Raw genomic sequence first — 23,978 nt, 5'->3', positions numbered from 1 at the left:
TAAAACCACAGACAAGTGTAGTGAATAACAATGATTATCTCTTCACAATGGAACCTGTCAAGGGGTGGGAAATATTAGGCAACAAGTGAACAGTCAGTTCTTGAAGTTGATTTGTTAGAAGCATGATAAATGGCTAGCGGAAGGACCTGAGCAAGTTTGACAAGGGCCAAATTGTGATGTCTAGCCGACATGCAGTGGTTAGAACATACTAAAAGTGGTCCAAGGTAGTCCAATAGGTGACAGGGTGATGAGAACCCAAAGCTCATTGATGCGCGGGGAAGGGGGTGGGGGTGGGGTGCAAACGCTAGCCCATGTGGTCCAATCCCACAGAAGAGCTAATGTAGCATAAATTGTTGAAAACGGTTAAAGCTGCCTGTAATAAAAAGGTGTCAAAACACACTGCGGCTTGCTGCGTATGGGACTGCGTAGTCGCAGACTGGTTATAGTGATTATTGAATATAGACAAATATAATTGTTAATTTGTAACTAAAAAGTATTAGGCTGGGTACACACTACAGAAAATTTCTCCCGATGACATATCAGTAATGATTTTACAAACGACTGAAGAAAAAAGTCCCGATCAGCATGCCAATTCATGCATACACACTCTACATGTTTAAAAAAGATTTTCCCTCAGATCTGTGCTCTTCATCTTTCATAACCATTGGCTGAAAAGATCATGAGATATATTTACTGCACTGCGGGTTTGAAAAAGTGGAGGTGTTGCTTACAGCAACCAATCAGATTCTAGCTATCGTTTATTTTGTACATTCTACAAAATGACAGCTAGGGGTGAATGTATCAAAGTGCGAGTTTGCCAGCGTGTTTAAATCGCGGCAAATCGCGAGTTTTGGAAAAAAAAACTGAAATGTATCAAGCTGCGATTTTGACACTGATGTTTAAAATCGCTGGTCATCTCTGGCGATTTTGTGCGATGTAAAACACTCCCGAGTTTAGCTAACTCTCCTGTGTACTCTCCTGTGTTTGGCGAACTCTCCTGTGTTGTAACAGTGAGTTGTAAACACATCACTGTTACCAGGGCCGGATTGGGACTAAAAATCAGCCCTGGCATTTCACGCATACAGGCCCATCTCTGTTGATGAGCATGAAAAAACTGGGTGCCGCTAAGGGCGTGGCCACATTATGCAGGGGGCGTGGTCAACATGGGGCATTGATATATACATTACATACATTATAATAAAACATTACATTTATCAGGCCCTCCCTATCATGCCACCCCTCCACCCCAGAAACACATTACAACACCCCCAGTCAACTGTACTTATCTATGCTTCTGATGCTGCTGACATCCATCATAGTGGGAACGTCCTGTAGAGTGAGCAGGGAAACTCTTAGTCTCACAAGATTAATAAATCTCATGAGACTTAGAGCTCCTCGGCTTGCTCTGCAGGCTGTGTCCTGTCCGGAAACTGGGAGTAGCTATCCGCTCCCTCCTGCTAACCAGAGCTGGACTTAGTCTCAGGGGGCCCTAGGCACTTAAGACAGGGGGCTCCTATTATATAATATGGTTATTAGACACATTTTCAACGAATACATAGGCAAAACTGTGAGCACTACTGTTAGGTGCACACAGTTCTGCCTTCACAAGCAGTACAATGTGAAGTAGGACATACCTTCCAATTGTCCTTGCAGTCAGACCAAATCCTGACTAAGCGGGACAGTCACCCACCAAATTCAGGACAGTTGGCAGACTGTCCTGCTCTCTCTTACCTGTCTTGTCATTGTCACCACTTGTGGCTGCTGGTGTCTTTAGATCAGTTGCTGCTTGTCTGGATCCTGGCATGTTGGGGGCCCTATTTGGAAAAAAATGGGTACATGAAAGTTAGAAAACTCCAAACAGCACCGGTGTTAACACAATATAGTACCCACGTTATAAAATTAGGCCTCACTCCAGCCCCAACATTAAAATAATAGTATTCCAATTTAATAAATAAATGTATTTCCCTCCCTCCAAACAACCTCAGCAAGAAATTAAATAGCATTTATGTTTAATAAAAATAACCATTTCCCACAAACATCCCTGGCATTAAATAATTCAAAATCACATTTAATAATTAGACCTCATTTTCTCCAAACAGCCCCACATTCACTTAATAGCACACATTATAGTCATAAACTGTCCCCCACATACATTATAGTCATAATGTCCCCCACACACATTGGCCATTTTTATTTTCCCCCTCCTACAGCCATTGCCCCCCCCTGCAGACATTTTCAATCACCCCCTCTCCCCCCCACAGACATTTATTGCCCCTCTTCCCCCCTCGCACACATATTCCGTTTCTCTCCCCCACTGCACACATATTCCATTTCTCTCCCCCCTGCGCACATATTCCGTTTCTCTCCCCCCCTCCCTGCACACATATTCCGTTTCTCTCCCCCCTCCCTGCGCACATATTCCGCTTCTCTCCCCCCCTCCCTGCGCACATACTGCGTTTGTCTTCCACCCCCCCTCTCCACACATACTGCGTTTGTCTCCCCCCCTCCCTGCACACATATTCCGTTTGTCTCCCCCCCCTCCCTGCACACATACTGCGTTTGTCTTCCACCCCCCTCTCCACACATACTGCGTTTGTCCCCCCCCTCCCTGCACACATATTCCGTTTGTCTCCCCCCCTCCCTGCACACATATTCCGTTTGTCTCCCCCCCCCTAACACACATATTCGGTTTGTCTCCCCCCCCCCCTCCCTACACACATATTCGGTTTGTCTCCCCCCCCCCTCCCTACACACATATGCGGTTTGTTTCCCCCCCCCTCCCTCCCTGCACACATATTCTCTACACTTACCAAAGCACTGACAGTTGCCTCCACTGCAGCTAGTCCTACGCGGGAGCCGGGCCGGCGCACAGAGCCGTTATGATGTCACACGTCATGACGGCTACACACGAAAAAAAACACTATCAAGCAGCGTGTTGTATCTGGCGTGTTTTGATGCAAACTCTCATGAGTTTGCTTACTCGCAGCTTCATACATTTGAGAGCTGTATAGCTGCAGTGGCAAACAGTCCGGAGTTTGATCTCTGGCGATTTTGCATGAAATCTCAGCTTCATACATCAGCGAGTTTCAACTCTCCCGAGAAAATCGCTGGAGTTGCAAACTCGCACTTTGATACATTAACCCCCTAGAATCCAACTGGTTGCTATAGATACATCTCTACTTTTTCAAACCCGCAGTTTAGTGAATATACCCTCATGACTCTGTAAACTCTATGGAGATTCTGATCGTGAGTGCCTACACACTGCAGGATTGGAACAATATCATTCTAGTGATGAACAAGATTTTTAGTCCGGTTTAAAAATCTTGTTCAACTAAACAAGGGGTTTTGTAATGATAATTGTTAAATGCTACAGCGTACACACTAAAAACACTGTAGTATGTACCCAGCCTAAGTGACAGCTCATTTTTCTTGGAGAATTGAAATGACCATCCTCTTCCTGGTATAGCACACAGTATTGCAGCACACTCTCTTAATAATCTATTAATTACACATAACCTTCTGTGTAATTAATAGATTACCTAGTTCTCTCAAAAACTGACACTCAGTTGTTCTTTTCAGACTGCAATAAAACAAAATAGCCTCTACCTATAGTTTTTATCTGGAGACATTGCAAATCAGGGGGTAAATGTATTAATGTCCGGATTCTTGAACTCCCACGAGTTCGGCGTCTTCAGCGCTTAAATTTAAAGCGGCGCTGCCTTGTAAACTGACAATTATTATAAGCATTTCTCCACTTTTCCATTTTAATGTTTATGCACTGTTCTATTCTCATACAATTAATTTAAATTTTTCCAGAAAATAAATACCAATGCAATTTCTCTTTCTCTCACTACTTTCTATTTTTATACTGACCTCACACACACATCTCTAATATGATGAGTATTTCTGGCTGTTATCTAAAATTGCAAAATGAATGTCCCGACTCTTAAAGAAATTCAAGCTTTAACTATCAATCACATCTCTCTTTGGGCACACTACTGAAACGTTGACCCCCAATTAAAATCCTTTCTTCTCAATGTTATCCAAGGACTGGCCTCCAGCTTTGAAAATCCCTTTGATTTTCCATAAACAAGAATGTGTTTACAGTTCCTAATTCCCTTTGATATTACCAGTACACATTGTGTCACCTTGTGTATAAGAATCAGACCATACCAAGGTTACAGCTTCTCTCTGGGTCCTATTTGACATTGAAAATCCCCACTGTATTACTTACAATATCATATTTCTTTCACTTTCACCACAGGAAGCAGCGTAAATATATCAGTGTTTAGATACTATAAATACAATCTATGTAAGTATGTTATTTCCTATAATAAATTAAAACTGTTATTGTTATTTTGTGCTTTGAGAGACTGGAAACTTGAGCTATCGAGTCCTGAAAATATACTCCTGGTAATCCCCTAATGTCTGTGTTCACCTAGGTGACATAAACTGCTACACTATTACCTAATGTGCTTGCATGCATTTTAAAACAACACTTTGCAAATCTTTAAACTTTGCAGTACTCCTAAATGGATATTTAATTGTAGTATAGTATAGTAACAATTTACTAATAGTACTAATATTATGCTCACTTTTAGCAAATTGCTATATTATATTTCCATAAATAACTATAATTTATTCTCATTTTCAGACTGCACCCCCAGTGATGTTATACCAAAAATGTGAGATATATCCCTTGCTAATAGACCACACCTCCAAGTTAATGTATGGTGAGACGATTACTAAACCTCAATTAGATTGACAGTGGAGCAGAGGAACTAAAGAGCTAAGAGAAATCAAATAATGAAACTGTACTAAATGTTGAGCTCTGCAAGCACCATTTATAAACTAGGTAAGTTCCTATAACAGGATTATTTTTCTGAGGATATCTTTTAATATTTACATTAGACAACTACAAATGGAAGTGCACACATAGGACGAGAAAGCTTTTAATAAATGCAAAAGAAAAATTGTTCTATTCTATTCAAAGAATCGTGTGTTCTTTTAAACAGTCATAAAATACTGATAAAATATGCCATAATTATAGATCTGTATTCTGCCGTTATCAAAACCATGCATGCCCCTCTGTGCCGTCAGAAGAACCAATCTGTAGAATGTATTTGTCCTAAATTTTCTTTAATCCACAAAACCACAAATAACAATAAACCTAAATAAAAAGTCTGTTGAGACGTAAATGTCATGCTAGCTGGTATATTGAAAGGGTTAAACTAACAACATCAGGTGATACTCTGTTGCTTTGTAATTGGTTATTTCCCCTGACACATAACATAGGATATTTATAGCTTTCTTCTTTCCGGTGAGAAAAAGTTTCCCAGTTGAAAGCAGTTAAATGACATTAAAGACAAATATTATATACTAGGCGCAATATGATATCAATATGTCGCTATTAAACTAACCAACTTGAGTTAAAAAGTCTAATGTAAGTAAAACGACCCAAAAGTTTGTATAGGAGACAGGAAGAGTTGTGTGTTTCTCCTTGGCAAGTGTACAGGGCCGGATTAAGGGAATGAAGGCCCCTGGGCTAAGGGGGCCTCCATTCCCCCGTGAGGGCCCACCTCCGTGATCCGAGCTGCCCGCACCCCTGCTTTCAAGCCCCCCCCCCTCCCCCCCGGCACTTACCTCCTTCTCCGGCGCGCTGCATGCTCTTTACTGAGGAGATCTTGTGAGAGTGAGACTCACGAGATCTCCTCAGTAAGGAGACTACAGCGCGCCGGGGAAGGACCACAGTGAAAGTGCTCAGCAGCACTGATCGCGCCGGGGGCGCCCCGCCCCCGACCGATCAATACTGCTGCTGAGCACTTTCAAGGGCCCCCTGGATGCCATAGGCCCCTGGGCTGTAGCCCAGTTAGCCCTATGGTTAATCTGGTCCTGTAAGTGTATTTTTAAAAAGACCTCCAACGTTAGTGACGTGACTGGTGTAATCCCTCAATCCGATCAACTAGCAGAACCATTGGAGAACTTCCAAGATATACATTTGGGAGAACAGGGAGCAATGCTAGCGTAGTTAAAAGGCAAGTGTCACCAACAACCTTTAACTTTTAATATGTGTAATTAAACGCAATTCAACGTCAATTTATCTAACTGAAAAAGTTGCCACTAATACAGTTATTTAACCTGTATGGTTTCTTCTCTACCTGGCTTCCCACAGAACACACTTTCAAATTTTGCCTGCACAGTGACAGTGCTACATGGGAGAACTGTTATTAATATAATTGTTGTTGTTGATTTGAAAGGTGCCAGAGTGCTCCACTGTGCTGAACAGTGCGGAAAACAGCAATCAGTGACATACAAGCTGGACAAAATAAATGCAAGTGTGAAAACAAATAGTAAAGAGGGCACATGAGTGGAGTGTATGTCAGAGGCATCATCAGCTACTTTTATAGCGCAACTAATTCCACAGCGCTGTACAGAGAACTCACTCACATCAGTCCCTGCCCCATTGGAGCTTACAGTCTAAATTCCCTATGATAAACACACACAGACCGAGAGAGACTAAGGTCAGTTAATAGCGGCCAATTAACCTACTAGTATGTTTTTGGAGTGTGGGAGGAAACGCAGTACCTGGAAACCAGATCTAAGACAGCATAAAGGAGAGTATATCAAGCTGTGTTTTGAGATTTATAAGGGGGTGGTGTTGTTGAGGACTTTATAGTTGAGGATTATTAATTTGAATTGGATTCTGAAAAATGGGGAGCCAGTGTAGGGATTTGCAGAGTGGTGCAATGAATGTAGAGCCTTTGGAAAACCAATCTTGCCACAGCACTTAGGTAGCATTGACATGTGGACAGATGGGTGTAGAGAATGTCAGATAAGAGAAATTGCAGTAGTCAATTTGGGACCTGATGAGAGAATGTATAAGAATTTTTGGTGGCATATTGTGTAGGAAAAGGGAATATTCTAGGAATATTTTAAAGACAGGGGTGACAGTACTGGGTGAGAGACTGCATGTAAGGAGTAAAGCAGAAGGGACACCAAAAGCAGCAGGTTTGAGAGACTGAGGAAATTGTGGTGTTGGTGACAATGAGGGAGATTTAAGGGTTGGTGGTGATTCTGGAACCAGAGAAGAAAATAAGCTCTGTTTTGGACATGTTAATCCTTAGGTACTGTTTGAATATGCATGTGGAAACAACAGAGAGAGACAATTTGTTGCACAAGATAGTAGAGGACGGGAGAGATCTCAAGAAAGAGACAACCACATCAGTGTAGAGGTGGTACTGGAGGCCAAATGATATAATTATTTCACCAACTGAGAGATGTACATTGAGAAAAACAGATAGCCAAGAACAGAGCTTGAGTTTAGGGAAGTATGTACCAACGGTGGAGACACTGAAGGAGCTCTTGAACAAGTAGGAAGTGAATCAGGAGATTACTGTGTCAGTAAAGCCAACAGAGTGAGGGCAATGCTAGAGAAAAATATGATCAACGGTGTCAGAGAGATCCAGGAGAATAGATATGCTGAAGTAACTCTTAGGGGTATATTTACTAAACTGTGGGTTTGAAAAAGTGGAGATGTTGCCTATAGCAACCAATCAGATTCTAGCTGTCATTCTGTAGAATGCACTAAATAAATGACAGCTAGAATCTGATTGGTTGCTATAGGCAACATCTCCACTTTTTCAAACCCACAGTTTAGTAAATCTAGCCCTTAGATTTTGTAAGCAGATTACTTTTGTGAAGGCAATATCAGTGGAATGGTTTAAACGGAAGTCCAATTGCAGGGTGTGACATGAGGAGATATTCTCTTCAATGATAATTTGAAGTAGTTTGCAAAGTCAAGAACTGTTAGGGAGGAAGGGAAACATGGTGCAGGCGGGCAGAGCAGCAAGCTGAAAGTGGTGAAGAGGCATCAAGATTAAAAGAATGTGTAAATAGGTTAGTGGCACAGTTGTAAGACAAAAGGATAAATTTATCATGAAGAAAGTTGGAGTTGGAGAGACATTAACTTGAGTGGTCCTCAGTGGTCCTAGTGCAGAAGCAAACTGCAGGTAGAGGGCCTATTTGGTATGACACAGTCATTTTCACTGGAAAATGTATGTGGTGGCTGGAGCTTCCTGAGAATTACAGCAAGTGTGTGGTTGGTAGTAAAAAGAGGCAGCCAGATCTGAGCAGGAGGCAGAGGGTACTAATAGAAGAGAACAGTAGTTTTAGTGAAGATGAGATGTAGATTGAGTGTGGATTTGGGTGCAGGGTGAGTTCGTGTGGTAAGGTAAAGGTGATGGAAAGGAGGTTGTGGTCAGAGAACACAGGGGTCAAAATGGAGAAACTAGAGAAGGAGCACAGTAGAAGACACGAAAGGGACCATCACAGTCGCTGGGAGATGAAGTCCACTGCAAGAGACCAAAGGGGGAGATAAGAGGGAAATAAGTAAAATAAGTTTTCTGGAGGTAGACACAGTGGGTTGTCCATGGGAATGTGAAACTTTGCTAGTACGAGAGAACAGGAAGTATTTGAGCCAAGCAACAAAGATGTAAAGAAATTAGGACACTGGACCTGGGAGCGATAAACTATAGCAACACAAAGGTAGAGGGGAGAGATCAGACAAATTGTGTGCACTTCAAAGGAACAGAAGAAGAGGGAGGGTTCTAGGGGTATGACTCAGTAGGTACATAACTTGAGAACGTAGGATGCCTACTCTGTCATCCTGTCTCTGGATCTGGGAGTGTGGCTCAGGAAGGAGCTCCTGTAGGAAAGAGCTGCAGGGGATATAGTGTCAGAACAGGTACACCAGGTTTCTGTAGTGGCAACATAGTTGAGGGATTCTGAAATTAATACATCATGGATGTTTGTGAGTTTGTTACACACATATCTTGTGTTCTAGAGCGCACATGAACAGGGGACAAAGGGTAGTGGAGAGATTGGAAGATTGAGGTGGATGGAAAATTTCAGATTGAAAGAGGAGCATGAGCAGGTAGTGGGGATTGCTCAAAGCCCGGGGTTGGGTGAAATGCTGCCAGCAGCCATGAGAAGGAGGAGGACATAAGATGATTTGATAGTGAGGTCAGTCCAGGGAGCAGAAGTGTTTGTGGGTACAAACAAGCATCAGGGATGTAGGGAGGGGGAAATAATGATGGGAGAGGGAGAAATAAGGTATTGGAGAGAAAATAGGAGTTTGGGTCAAACAGCTGAAAAGAGATGACAACCAGGTACACATATAAGGGGATTTCCACTTGCCTGCAATCAACCCCCGCACCACTCCATTCCTGGGCGTGGTATGCTGCCCCCTCCTCCAGAACCAACCACTTTACTGCAATGTGGCAGCGGATCATCCTTGTCTAGTCCTTATCTCCCTTCTGACTCTTACTCCGCTGACATCATGTCCCACATGGGGTGCACTCCGCTGCAACATACTTTGTAAGTGTTTTGGGAGAGGGAGGGACCTTTTAATGTAATAGGGGTGGGCTAATAATTTAATGGTGAGTTGAGGGTGGGGGTTATTCATTTATTGGTGAGAGGGAACCATTAATTCATTGGTGGGTGGTATTTATTTGATGGTTGGTGCTATTTAATATAAGCGAGGCATCATGGTGGTGCCTATTAAGTTAATGGGGGGATGGGACTATTAGCTTAATGTCGGGTGGTTTGTGGGCTATTAATTGAATGTGGGGCTGTTTGGGGAGAGGGATTGCTATTTCTTTAATGTGAATTCTAATTATTAATGTTAAAACTGTTTGGCAGGGAAATGGGTTTATTTTGTAAATGTGAATTACATTTATTTAATTTTGGGGTTGCTTGGATGAAAATAGGCATATTTATTGAATGTGAGTACTATTATTCAATTTTGGGTCAGGTTGGGGGGAATAGGTTTATTTAATAAATGTGAATGCTATTTAATTTCCAGGCACTTTGCACAGAGGGAGGCCTAATTATTAAACATTGGTACTGTTGTTTTAACATTGGGTTAGTTGGGAGAGGGAGGCCTAGTGTGTTTAATCCTTCCAAGGATTCCGTGTACACCTATCCTTTTTCCAAAGCGGGCTCCAGCCTTCCAGGATCTAGACAAGCAGTAAATGAGCTAAGACATGAGCAGCAGCAGGTAGTGAAAGCTGGAAGAAGAAGTACATGAGCGAAACAGTCTACCAGCTGTCCTGATTATGGTGGAGCACTCCTGATTTTGAGTGACTATCCAGCTTTGTCAGGGTTTTGTCCTGACAGCAGGGAAAGTTGGGAAATGTGTCCCTCTATACAATGCTCTGCTTGTGAAGGAGGGAAATGTATGCACCTAGTTTAATTATATATGCCTGAGATATGCCCCATAATAGGTAATTGTTGCAAAGCCCAGTGCCTCGTACTACATGAACTTTAATAATGGAGTCACTGACTGGAATCTAATGCCTCTTTGATGGTGCTGTAGACTATTGACTTTAAGCAATCAGTCATCGAACTTTTAAAAGGTATAAGCTGTAATGGCCCATTCCAAGTGCTTCATTGTTGGACAAAGTTTTACTGCTGTGACTGCAAAGAATCAGTTTCCAACTCGTCTAACAATGTGTGACTATGGGGACTTTATAGAAATTGTTGAACCAGATGATTTATTATTATTTAACCCAAAGAAAACAAAATATTCCAACCACAAAAATGCTCATCATATTGTGCCAGAGATCAAGCAATGCTTGATATTAGTCTAAAACAAGCATATGAAACTCATATGAGAGTAGTGTTATAAAGGGAGGGGAACACCTTGCCAGAGTAAATGTTTCATTAAATACATTACATACAGATTTAAACTGTCTATTTTTTTTATCTATATAACACATTCATGCTGCTTTGCAGGTGAGTGATCATGCCCTGAACAGCATTTCATTATTACATAGTGCACAAATGTGAGTGTAGCACTCATATAGAATGATAAATATTGGTACTGGGTTGAGGCCATGAATATTTTGGCCAAATTATGGACAACACATTTTGACTGAAATGACAGCAGCTGGGTTCTCTTTCATATCAAGTTAGAAGAAGGTAATTGCATAGTGTCAAATATTGAGGAACATTTAATAGCCTTTTAGCCTAAAGAGGCATATAAAACTCAAATGATACTGAAGGTCAAATTTAGTGAACAAAACTAAGTGAGACTCGTGTTCATTCTAAATGGAGCAGCACTTTGTTGGAATGACTGATACATTATTAAAGGTCTAAAAGCTTCATTGTTTTAAATCATTGCAGACCAAAGTTGTAATTAAGCTTAGAGCAGTTTGTACATTTTCCACTCCAATACAAAAAAAGAAACCAATGAAAAACTTAAAATAAATCAAAGTATTGTAAATAAGTATTGTAACCAGGGTCACAGAAGTAGCCTAGAGCCACACATTTGAAAGAATGGTTTAGGTAGGTGAGAACTGTGTAGGTTAGATGCAGGATTAATATGGGAATTATATGGCATGGGACAAGAAATCATTTTCAATGAAATGGTGATCAGCTTTGGGGAGAAAGTATATAACACAGATATACTGAAATAGCAGTAACAAGGATTGTGTGTAATTCAAGGCACTTACTAAGCGAGAGTAAAATATTGCATATTCTTCCAAAAGAAAATGCAATCAGACTTTGAATAGTCTCACTATAACAAACCCCTTAATATGTAAATTAGAAGAGAACAGTAGAGCCTCCAGGGCTGCTGAGACAGTAAGCAGGTAGCATACCCTTATGACAAGTGGCAGAGGTGGCCTGTTGCTGACTCAGCCTGCAGTTTCTGGTGCTTAATGCTGAGTCACTGACAGGGGACATAAATTATCTGTTCAGATGGAAATTGTGTGTTTCCCTAGAATAAATATCCCGAGATTTTTATAGCATTGCAATGTGCGGGCAACAATGTCAGACCTACATTATATTCACAAATTCTAAATGTTACACCACGCCCTCCTTTAGTCTCTTATCCCTGCAGTCCCTCTGCAGTCTCTGTCTGGCATTTAATGTGTGTGGTGTGTGTGTGTGGTGGGGGTACTATTGTCACGTTTGGCTAAATTTAGATGTATAAATTGTGTTCAAATATAGGAGAGGGATAAGTATAGCGGGGCACACACACTTAATCTGGCAGCCACTTCACGCATACAGATAAATGAACTATGTGCTGCAGGAACACTGCATAAAGTAACTTTCACATGTTATAAGTATAACAGTCCAGGACAGAGCTGGGGAATTGTTCATAAGCGCTACAAGCACTTAACAGGGTAAGCTCTTTGAAAATTAAATATTCTCACTTACCCAGGGTCAAGATGAGCCATGACTGTCGATGCCATAGTGGGCCACGTTCATAGGGGGGTAGTTCTCGATCCCACGGGGGTCCCATGGGCATTTTCTATCAGGGAAGGAGGGAATTTGAAAAACGGAACGTCTGGAAAGTGCCGTGATGATCTTGAGGAAGGAGACACAAGCGTGTGTAAAAGATGAATAGTTACTCTTCTCAATCCCTCCCAATCACAGTGTGTCCCTGTGTTACTCCTTTCCCTCATGTAACAGATATGATCTTCATCGCCTGATACCTACCTGGGTACCACAGTATCTACTTACCTGCCTGCCTCAGTATATTTTCTTTCTACTGCTCTCCTCCAGTATATGTCGCTCTCTCCACCTTTTGCCCTGTTCTCCTTTTACCTCTCCCTCTATCCTTCTATCCCCGTACTGCTTCCCATGTGCAGATACACTACTGCTGAGTTTTCCTCTCTGCAGTTTTAATGGGGGAGGAGGCAGGCACAAGCTCCGCCCCTTGTCCCTGTCTGCAGATTCTTCTGTATGAAGATACTCTCAATCACTATACAGCGCAGTGAGTTCATTGCAGGCAACATATACATACATATTGCACTATGCAGTACTTTCATTGCATGGTGTACAGATAGATACTCAACAGAATATACATCCAGCTTAGCGATGACCAATATTACTAAATTCCTTTGACAACAAAGCAGGTGTTTATTCTCATACGTTATTCTCCAGAAAGGTTGCTATAGTGAGTTTACAAGTACACAAATCAACGTGTGTCCCACGAGCTGCATGTATTGTATCAACTAATACCCAGATATATATTGTTTCATTTAGATAGTTATCACACATCCCAATGCATACAAGGATGGAAAAACAGCAACTACGGTTAGATTACTCTAGATACCCTGTATCATTATTTAGTGCAACTTGGTAACTTCATTAGGCTGTGGCTTTATCATCAGTAATGTGTGTAGGCTATAGCTTATCAGGAGAGATACAGAAAATGATAAACACATTAGACGGTGCGGTCATATACAGAGGACAGAGTGAGGGAAAGAGGGGGGTGGGTAGCACATGCGACAGAGAAAGAGGAGAGTGAGGAGAGAGAGGTCCTGTAGTCAGATTGGGTAAGAAGTAAGACAGTGAGGCAAGAATAGAATTGAGTGATACAATGGTAGCAACGGAGATCGGAATGTTAGGTATGAACTCAGTTATATCTAGAGGGACAAGGCTGCTAAGGTAACTGTGGAAATAGAGAGATCGTGACCTGGAATGAATGAAGTAGGATATGGCACAACGTGGACAGCAGTGGATAGACTGAAACGACAGATTGGAGTGACTAGACAAGAAAGAAGAGTCCAATGGGTAAGTTGTATTACTTTATGCATCACATATTCCTAGGTAATAGTATACCATAGTTTCATCTCTTCCAGCAGTGTGACGTTCTGCTTGCCTGGTAAGGTTTATTCTTTTATGTGTCTGCGGCAAACATGGGTCAAAACTTTAAATTGAGCTTCATGACTTTACACCACCTTTGCCCTTTACTTCAAGAGGCATAGACGTTTTGCTTCATAATTGCGCTAAACTCATTTTTTCTTAGTGTTACAATAATCACTGTACTGTAGAATTGTAACAGATTTGAATCAAATAACTGAATGAACTGTGTTCTGCTATAAACCTTTCAGGCTGATTTAATGTATGCCTTCATCAAGACATTATACTGTGAATAGTCATATATCTGCTGAGCTGAGCAATTAGCTGAGCTGAGTACGTTGATGGTTTCCTTGCTTGTTTTTAGCCTGCTAGACGTACTGATAGGATACAGCTAATGACAAGTGCAGCCATAAGCGAAACATCCCTAAACTCAGATGATAGGGATGACAAATGGTACTTACAGTTTAAGGGTTAACTCCTCTCCAGTTTCCACTCAATGGGATGGAGGTGGGTGTTGACTTCCTGGAGAGGATATACGTCTGGACAAAGCATGTGGAAGCTTTCTTTCGCTTCTGGAAATCAACAGGACAACATCGTACAGGCTTAGTATCATCACTTTATTATTCTCTCCCTGCTGTTTTTGCTGTTTTCCTGCATTGTTCCCTTTGTTTTCTCTGTGGTTTTGTACTGTCTCTGCGGTATTTATTCCTTTTCTCCTTGCTTTTATTTCTAATTTCTCTATCCTTGCAGGAATTCCCTGCCCCCCTCCTCTGATGTGTGATTTCTGCTGTTGTCCTATCTCCAAGATTCACCAGCTCTCCTGTTTCCACCTGCTATTAGCATCTCATTCAGTGGCTCGTTTATCCCTCATTGTATTGCATTGTATGATTAACCCTACTGTTTTTGGACGAGGATATTTGCTTCATTCCCTTCATTCATAGGCTTTGTCCCCCCCCCCTTTTTCTGTAGCGTGTTCTCCATTTCTATTTCCAGTTCCCATATTATCCGTGTTTTCCTGCGTCCCCCGCTATTATCATACCTGGCAGTGTGCTTGTTATATCCCCCATTCACTACCTACATCCCAGCAACATGATTTTTGGGACAGGAATAGGTCACACCAACCCCCAGCACCCACCGGGACCCAGCCACCATCTATGCCAAGCATAACGCTACAAAATACAGATGTAGTGGGGGGAGCAGTATATTGGCCCCAAATTCCGTTATCATCAGTAGCGCAACAAAGCATAGTGCAGCCAGGCAGTCCACCAGGTAGCAGAAATCAAACTAACCCTTTTTGTCAGCACAACAGGCTAGCACGACAAGTTCAGCAGGAATTTGCCCGGGTCCGGACAACTCATCTGGAAGCACGTACCAGGCAGCGGGGCAAGTCAACCATCCACAATCGGCCAGTGAGGACAACGCATCAACAGGGCAGACGACGGTGGAGGACACAACGATGACATAAGGTGAACATTAAAGAATTGATGTGGTATGTTCACAAATATATAGTCCACCATTAGCATCCAGTGACGAAGGGTCAGAAGATGAGCAAGGGCCACGTAAATTAATGAAAATTCTACACGCTCTTTTCACAGGGGCCAACACGCAGCAAAAAGAAAGTTGCATACTCAGCAGGCCGTAGGGCGCAGACGTGGTTAAATGCTCTTATACAGCATTGCTGATCGTGCTTCGGCCGTGTATCAGAGACAGGATAAAGAAAGGGTTTTATGTGTATCTATTAAACTCACAGAGGAAGCAAGGAAAAAATTAGAGACAGCGAGAGAGAAAGGGGGGATAGGTAAAGGCGCTCACAAAACTTTACCACGATGGGTGTCAGGTTACTGTTCTTTCGCAGCCACATACATTGAGACGTGACCAGAGGCTGTGGCACACGTATGGCGATATGTACATCTTATTACTGATATATTCCTGACAGATGGGGAGTCGCATTGGTGCAATTATGATGAGAATTTCGGGAAAAGAGTATCTGGCCAGCATATAATACCTTTTGATTGTAAAGATGTAGAGGTCTGGCTAGATATGGTTCATGAGTGGCCGCAGCGGCCCCTTCCACTAGGCCCCAAAAGCAAGGGAGGCAAGGCATGCATCAGGGAACACGCAATGGATGTTTTGCCTTCAACAACGGGTTGTGCACCCGTGGGAACGCAAGTAGGTATATGCATGTCTGTTATTATCAACCACAAGCAGGTTAATATTCAATGGATAGGTAGACGAGGTATGCAATGGTCAGCCTTTATTCCCCTGCTGTCCATGGAAATTGCAGAAGACAGTGCCCCGGACATTTTAGTAATACATCTAGAGGGTAATGATTTGGGCATAGGTAAGTCCCTCGACTTGATTATAGCCATAAGGGAGAATTTGGGGACAGTTAGAGCCCGATGGCCATCGGTTTATCTTTGTTGGTCAGAAGTCATACCCAGATTAACATGGAAATGTCCTATTAATCTCTCAATTATGAAGCGTATCATCAAAAATTGAATCAAAATATAGGTAGAGTAATAAGATTGTTAGGCGGAACCAGCATTAAACACCCCCAAATCACAGTCGATCAAGTCCATTTATATCGTGCAGATGGGGTACACCTAACAGACAAAGGTTTAGGTCATTTTATCAGGCAGTTAATTAGAGGGCTAGAAGGTGCGTGTAGAGCAATCGGTGGCAGGCTGTAGGCCTGGGAGGCTGCCAGTTTTGGCAGGAAGACAAATTTGGTGAGTCAGAAACCGGTCACACAGTGCTATCGCTGATTGGCCGAAGGGCACTACCCTCTGCGAAGCACCTTGGCTCTTGGTTCTTTAGACAGGACTCCTTGGCCTGCTCTGTACGGGCAGGACATTGTGAGTCCAGAGGGAGGCAATTAAGCTGATGCCAGATTTAGCACCGGCCAATCGTAAAGGTCTTGACCTGGGACCGGTGATTAGTGCTGGATGGACATACACTGTTTGGTAGTGCGGACGCCAGAGTTAGCACCTACCAATCGTAAAGTATTTGTCCTGGGACCAGTGGTTAGTGCCGGATGGACATACACTGTTTGGTATTTTGACATAGGTTAGGGCGCCTCACCATCCTTGCCTTCTCCACCACAGATTTAAATTAAGAACCAAATTCTAATTGAAATCTAATAAATTGCAACTTAAATTATAGCCAAATTTAACAGTTGTCTAGTGTCGTTATTTTTAGTCTTAAGTTTTGGTTAACCTTGTCTTTAGGGGTATAGTAACAGAAGTTAAGAACTCTTCAGTCTTCAGTTTATGACAAGTACAGACATAAGCAAAATGTCCCTAAACGCAGATGACAGGGATGACAAATGGTACTTACAGCTTAAGGGTTAACTCCTCTCCAGTTTCCAGTCAATGGGATGGGGGTGGGTGACTTCCTGGAGAGGATATACGTCTGGACAAAGCATGTGGAATCTTTCTTCCGCTTCTGGAAATCCCACTGCACCCTCCCTATATGTTTGGTTATTATGCATTTGTCATTAACCTTTTGCTTTACGGAACAGGTTTGTGGCAGGAAGACAAATTTGGTGAGCCGGCAACCGGACACACGGTGCTATCGCTGATTGGCCGAAGGGGACTACCCTCTTCAAAGCACCTTGGCTCTTGGTTCTTTAAACAGGACTCCTTGGCCTGCTCTGTATTGGCAGGGCATTGTGAGCCCAGAGGGGGGCATGCAAGCTGACGCCACATTTAGCACCGGCCAATCGTAAAGGACTTGTCCTGGGACCAGTGGTTAGTGCCGGATGGCCATACACTGTTTGGTAGTGTGGAGGCCAGAGTTAGAACATACCAATCGTGAAGGATGTGTCCTGGGACCAGTGGTTAGTGCCGAATGGCCATACGCTGTTTGGTATTTTGACATAGGTTAGGTCGCCTCACCATCCTTGCCTTCTCCACCACCAATTTAAATTAATAACCAAATTCTAATTGAAATCTAATAAATTGCAACTTAAATTATAGCCAAATTTAACAGTTGTCTGGTGTCGTTATTTTTAGTGTTAAGTTTTGGTCAAGCTTGTCTATAGGGGTATAGTAACAGAAGTTAAGAACTCTTCAGTCTGCAGTTTATGAGTTTTTGCGTCTACATGTTTTCAAATTTGCAGTAGTCATACTGTAACCAACAGTGACATTTTATTGTTTCCTGTTCAAAGTTTTCATTTTATATGTTCATACAGAACAAGCAGTAACGTGGGGTAAACATGAAACAAAATAAAACATAGTAAAAGCCTTCTTAATATAGAAGGTATTCACATGTCCCCAGACATAAAAATATAATTGCCTCACAAAACTAAGTAATTCAGTTTGCATGTGTTCACTTAAATCCCTTAAGTGGGGATTACATCCCTCATTGTTTAGTTGTGTGAGGAAATGCCACCAAGCATGCCTTGAAGTATAAGTAACTGATTATGGATGCAGCCATGAAAGCATGACATATGACACAACCCATTTTATATAGACAGATATACTATACAATACAATTAATAGCCAATGTGCAAGAAAGGCACAAAATTAATTGAACCAGAGTTCAACTATGAAAACCAGATTAAGTAATCAGTCAAATAAACCCTGTTTTGAGCCTATAGCTGGAATATGTGACACAATGTAAAATATATTAAATGTATAACATGCATTTTTCTAGAAGTATGGCAAATGGTTAATGTTCTGTAAAATGTGTGCATGTGACAAATATAATCTACAACATATTAATACTTAAGTAATACATTTTATTTGGATCCTTTGTTGGAAGAATAATACTGAAGCAATTGCTGCACACATATTTAATGAAAGTGATATTTAGTTCAAACTTTTTATGCTTGTGGGTCAAATAATATTAAAAAAAAGAAGAGATTTTAGGGGTCAAAAAAGTCTTAGAGGGTAGCATTGGGCCACTAGCCCACCCATTGCTTGGCACTTTTGTACACAATACAAGTTTTAAAAATTGATATTTCAAAGAAACTACTTACACTAAATAGCTATTGTTGGTGTTAATTATGCTCTATCCAATGATTTTACCGGTTTATCTCTTGTCGATATTATTTTACCTTTTATTGCTCCAGCACACACTGTAGCACTTTATATTTGGAAACAAACACAGAAATAAAACAAGTCTGAGTATTAACAAACAGACAAAGAGGTATGAGGGCCCTGTTCCCATGCTTACCATCTATATACTTTATGATTATCACCTGAATTGTATCTATTTAGTGGATTGTCGAGGGCACACAGGGCTTTACTGTTCAATGTTGATCTCAAGCTGGCATGCAGAACCGTCACTGCCATTAGGTGAACCTAGGCGGCCATCTAGTTGTTTTAATGTACCCTGTGTGCTGGCTGCTGACATGTAGGAGAACCCCGGCAGCTTCTTACCTGTGAAGCCGTTGGCTGCTGCTGCTCCTCAAAGTCAGTGTTGGGCTTGGAAAGTGGTGGTGGGATTTGACGTCCCACTGCCCAGCACCACTCTTCCAGACAGAAGTGAGCATAAGATGTCAACCCCGCTCCTTCCCAATAGGGGGGCCACTTCCAAGGAGGAGGGGGGGACAACAGTGCTTACACCAGTCATACTGGTATGTCTTTAAGAATGAGGTTTATTTTCAGTGTTTATGTATTAGGTAGTAAAATGTCAGTCGGTTTCTTGTTCAGTTTGGCAGTCCTTCCCGGGACAAATTCTTGGATGTACCTCAATTCATAACTGCAACTCACACTTTTCTGTGACCACAGTATCCAATATGATTTTTGTATCTTTTCTTCCCTGCATTCCATGTTTTTTTTCTAGCATAAATGTATAAATGAGGTGGTTTCTGCTCTTGTGGTACTTTATGCTCTCTTATGTCTCTTTGTGTTACACTGAGTTTCTTAGAACCTTTTCATGCTTCGTGCTGTGATAGTTGTGTCTGTTATATTGATATCCACTCTGAGTTATATTAAGGTTTCCAAGCTTCCTGTGTGCAATGCTAATACTAGCCTGATGAAGTGACAGTATCCTGTGTAGGTGACAATCTGGGAATTGTGCCCAGACACATGCTATTCCCCAAGCAAAGCCTTATCTGGGCACCTGGGTGGGAGAGGCAGAGCCAACCTGTCACTGAGCTGGTCAGCCATATAACACCTCTTAGAGGTCACGTAATACAGACACAACAACAACAACCCTGTTACCCCTTCTGTTTACGATAAGCGTATCATTGGAACCTAAAGAGATTAAACAATTACTTTTCATTTGGATAGTGTAAAAAAGCAGAGTAATTTTGACTTCAAAAGTCACCCTTGGACACTGTAAGATAAAAAAAATTCTAAGCATATTTTCAGGATATTGCAGCAAGACCAGTATTGTGCTTTTTGCTTATTAAGGGAATTAATTGGTCCTATTTGACCTTGGATTTCTGTAAATCTACAAAGACCAAATAACTAATTAGAACATAAGAGGTTGAAATCATTCTACACTGTCATCACCTCTGCAGTTGCCTGCATAAAAAAATAATGTAAATATGCTAGAGTTTACTTCATGGCACAATATCATGGCAAATGAGCAATGTTTCTATATGTCATATGAAATTCCATTATTAATAAATAATTAATAAATTCATTAAGATTAGGTTCTGTGGTTACAACATGTAAAGTTAGCCATAACTGTAATCTTACTTATAACCATAAACCCCAAGCAAAACACCAAAGTGGAGCAAAATACCCAAACCCTAACTGAAACCCTGGTTCTAATATATAAGGGTCTATTTATTAAGGCCCAGTTTTTTTAAGATTTCCTATTGCTGCCTATAACAGTGATAGAAAATGTTCGGCCGCCAAATTTTTCAATAAAATTTCCCCGGGGCAACTAAGTGATGCTCAGCTCCAATACTGGCTGGCAGTGGTAAGAGAATTCTTAAGCCCCGCCAAGCCAGTGCAGGGTCCCTCAGCAAAATTGTCTTCACCCAGTTTACTTTCACTTACTAAATCTCAGTACTTTAATGCTCCTATTAAATACTGTAGAGTTGCCATTAACTGATTTCTTGTTATCGGCTTAAATTCCTCCAACAGGTAAGATGTCTTTTCAATTCTCAGCATTCAAAAAGAGAGAAAGAAACTGGTGCATTACTCTTTTAAAAACAATACCACCTGCAAAGTTTGGGAAACCCATATCAAATACTGACTACGAATGCCGATGAATTGGCTACAGATGCTAAAGCCACAAAAACTTAAAAGGCTAAGCCCTCCCTGCCTTAAATACTCCCATCAACCAATCAGGGCCTGACAGGTTAAATTAGCCACAGGAGGCTAATTGTTAAATAAAATATTGTTTGCGCACGCGCCCGGCTGCCTTCATGCCGGAATGCGGCGCTGACATACTGAGCATCACGCCAATTGGCCTAGTGACGGCCGGGACGAATGTGGAGGTGATGTCCAGGTCGTCATGGTGACGGCCAGGACGCGGCCGGGGAGAAGACAATGAACCATGGCAGCTTGAGGCACCGCCGCAACTCATGACAATTCCTATTTAAGTTACACATAAAGTTGAAAAATGTGTCCTTGCATATCATGTGGTTGACAAAGGGAAAACTATACTTCAACTAATAATGACAAGTTAATATATCTAAGTTCAAAATAGCATATAATTAAAACTATAAAGGGGACAATGGAATTTATAGTGAAATGTTTACAGCATGAACCAATATGAACTTTCCATCAATAGAGCAATAAATAAAATGGAGCAATAAAAGTACCAGACAAAGGTAGGGTTAAAATGAGCAGCATAATTCTTATAGTCTAAAAACTATCGACGAGAGGGAAAAATAAAAAAGGGGAGAATAACCCAATGCTTATACATAAAAACCATAGATAAACAACTAAATAAAATTATTTTCTTATTCTATAAACCATCAGCTCGAAATCCACATTGAGTCTTTTAGGAGATAATGTTTTTAAATGAAATTTCCACTCCATCTCCTTTCTAGCCAATAAACTCCTGATATTCCTATCCCCCTTCTTTAATATGATATATACCACAAAATAATTTACTTGAACCTACTGAAGACTTATGACTTTATTTGAAGTGTGCAGGTAATGAATGATTAGTCATATCTTTCCTGATGCTTTTTAAGTGCACTCCTAATCTTATTTTTAAGGGTCATGTTGTTCTTCCTATGATTTGTTTATTACACTCACACTGTAATAAATATATTATGTTCTTGCAGTTACACAAAATTAACTCTTTAATAGGAAATCTTTTTAAATTGACCATGGATGTGAACTCTGTGATTTTACTATTCTCATTTTTACAGGTTCTACATATTGCACAAAATACACATCTATGAAAGCCCTTAGTTTTTATTTTTCCTCCTTTCTTCTTACCAGGTAATTAACTTCTTACTATACTATATTTTATGTTGGAGTTTTTATAAATAAACTAATTTATAAATGAATTTGGGACAACGTGAAATAATGTCTCCTTAAGTTGGATCTTTAACTAAACATTTCCAATTTCTCCTAATACTTTTTTCCACCTGTGTTGGGCACAATACCTTGCATTAAATCCTAAGTCCAGTTATTTTTTGTTCATCATTTCTTTCTTCTGTTTTAGAGTTAAAACAGCTTTTCTATAATTCTGTGGTATTTTTCCTATGCTGTATAAATCAAATTATTGGAATATCCCTTATCGAAAAAATGTTTCCATATTTCATCAGCCTGTTTTTCAAATGTATGATTTTATGTGCAGTTTCTTTTAACCCTCTTTAATTGTCTGCTTATTACCAAGCCAATTCTAGTGATGATGAGTCTTGGCCACGATATATGATTTAATGTCTCTCGGTTTAATAATGTTCTTACTATGTATCTCATTATTTTTAATATACACGAGATGGTATAAAAAATTTACTTCAATATGACAGATATCAATGGTACATTTAATGTAGTTGATGTTATCATTAAGATAAATGCAAAAGCCTTCAAAGCCTCTTTTTTCCCTGTGCAAATGAAACATATATTGTCTATAATGCTCTGCCATATCACCAGGTTTGCCCCCATTCATGACCATTCCATACTTTATGTTCATCCCACTAGTTCATGAACAGATTAGCGTTACAGGGGGAGAACCTGGTGCCCATGGCCATTCCAAACTTTTGGAGATAGTATTCCTCAAGAATAAAAATATTGTTTATAACTATGAATATTATACCTGCAGTCAAAAATAAGTTTAAATCCTCACTAAATTCTCTCTCTTAGGTTTTTACTTCTTCAACACCTCTTTCATGTTCTATAATGGTGTGGTGGTGGGAAGGAGGTGACATCTGCCGTTAATTTAAAAAAAAAAACATTTTTATTAATTAGTAAGTGATAATGTGTGGAAAATGCATATTTATTCATGTGTAAATGCATATTTATTCATGTGTAAACATTTTACTATAAAAAACATTGTTCACCTTTATGTATTTAATTATATACCAATTTATCAGTGGTAATCGTAATACCGATTCCGACAATTCCAACAAGTGTTATACCTACAAAAAAACCGGAAGGCAGAAAAACACAAACCAAATAGAAGCAGACTTACCTGAAAGACGAAGATGCAGATGTCCGATGGCACTGCAGGCTGACAGGCAGTGATTCCGACTGGACAGCTCTCCAGCACTTCAGTGTGACGTGTGTGCGACTTAGATGAATGGTACTTTAAAGCGCCAGTGTCTGGATCCTGCAGGCTAAGTGTTTAAATTACCATTCATCTAAGTCACGCACACATCACACTGAAGAGCCGGAGAGCTGTCTAGTCGGAATCACTGCCTGTCAGCCTGCGGTGCCATCGGACATCTGCCTCTTCGTCTTTCAGGTAAGTCTGCTTCTGTTTAGTTCGTGTTTTTCTGCCATCAGGTTTTTTTTGTAGGTATAACACTTGTCGGAATTGTCGGAAGCCGTACCCAACCCCCATTTTATACTTAGAAGTATTAACATAGAAGTATAGTGTTTCCATTGGTGACCACATGATATGCAGGGACACATTTTCATCTTTATGCATTTATATAGATACATTGGGCCCTTTCTTTTGTCTCTTTCTGCATGGTGAGAATTGAAAAGACATCTTACCTGTTGGAGGAATTAAGCTGACAACAAGAAATCAGTTACTGACAGCGCTACATCATTTAATATGAGGATTTAAGTACTGAGATTTAGATTAGAGTTGAATGATGACAATTCCAATCATGGGTCATGTTCAATGGGTATCAGGGGCACCAGAAGCAAGTTAGGCCCTTCAAAATGCTGGTCCACCTCCAGCCACCTTCAAAACACCCTTTAATGCCATTCAACCCAGTGACAGGTATGTAGAGC

At 40.9% G+C, this 23,978-nt stretch overlaps 1 protein-coding gene across 2 annotated transcripts in view; it reads right to left on the bottom strand.

Moving 5' to 3' along the window:
* SCN4B (sodium voltage-gated channel beta subunit 4) overlaps window positions 1-19,188 on the bottom strand; it is a 69,317-nt gene extending 50,129 nt beyond the window's left edge. The window contains exons 1-3 of one of the 2 annotated variants that reach the window (XM_075191525.1): window positions 19,038-19,188; window positions 14,115-14,225; window positions 12,223-12,372 (exon numbers count right to left, since the gene is read on the bottom strand). In XM_075191525.1, coding sequence (XP_075047626.1) covers window positions 12,223-12,313 — 91 coding nt within the window. In that variant the 5' untranslated portion in view covers window positions 12,314-12,372; window positions 14,115-14,225; window positions 19,038-19,188. Of the gene's footprint in view, window positions 1-12,222; window positions 12,373-12,528; window positions 12,694-14,114; window positions 14,226-19,037 lie in introns of those variants that run through there. The other variant, XM_075191524.1, reaches the window with a different exon arrangement.
* Window positions 19,189-23,978: the final 4,790 nt, after the last annotated feature.

This window comes from Mixophyes fleayi, chromosome 11 (assembly GCF_038048845.1).
Source record: "Mixophyes fleayi isolate aMixFle1 chromosome 11, aMixFle1.hap1, whole genome shotgun sequence".
In the NCBI taxonomy this organism is placed as follows: Eukaryota; Metazoa; Chordata; class Amphibia; order Anura; family Limnodynastidae; genus Mixophyes; species Mixophyes fleayi.
This window is presented reverse-complemented; position numbering and strand designations above follow the sequence as displayed.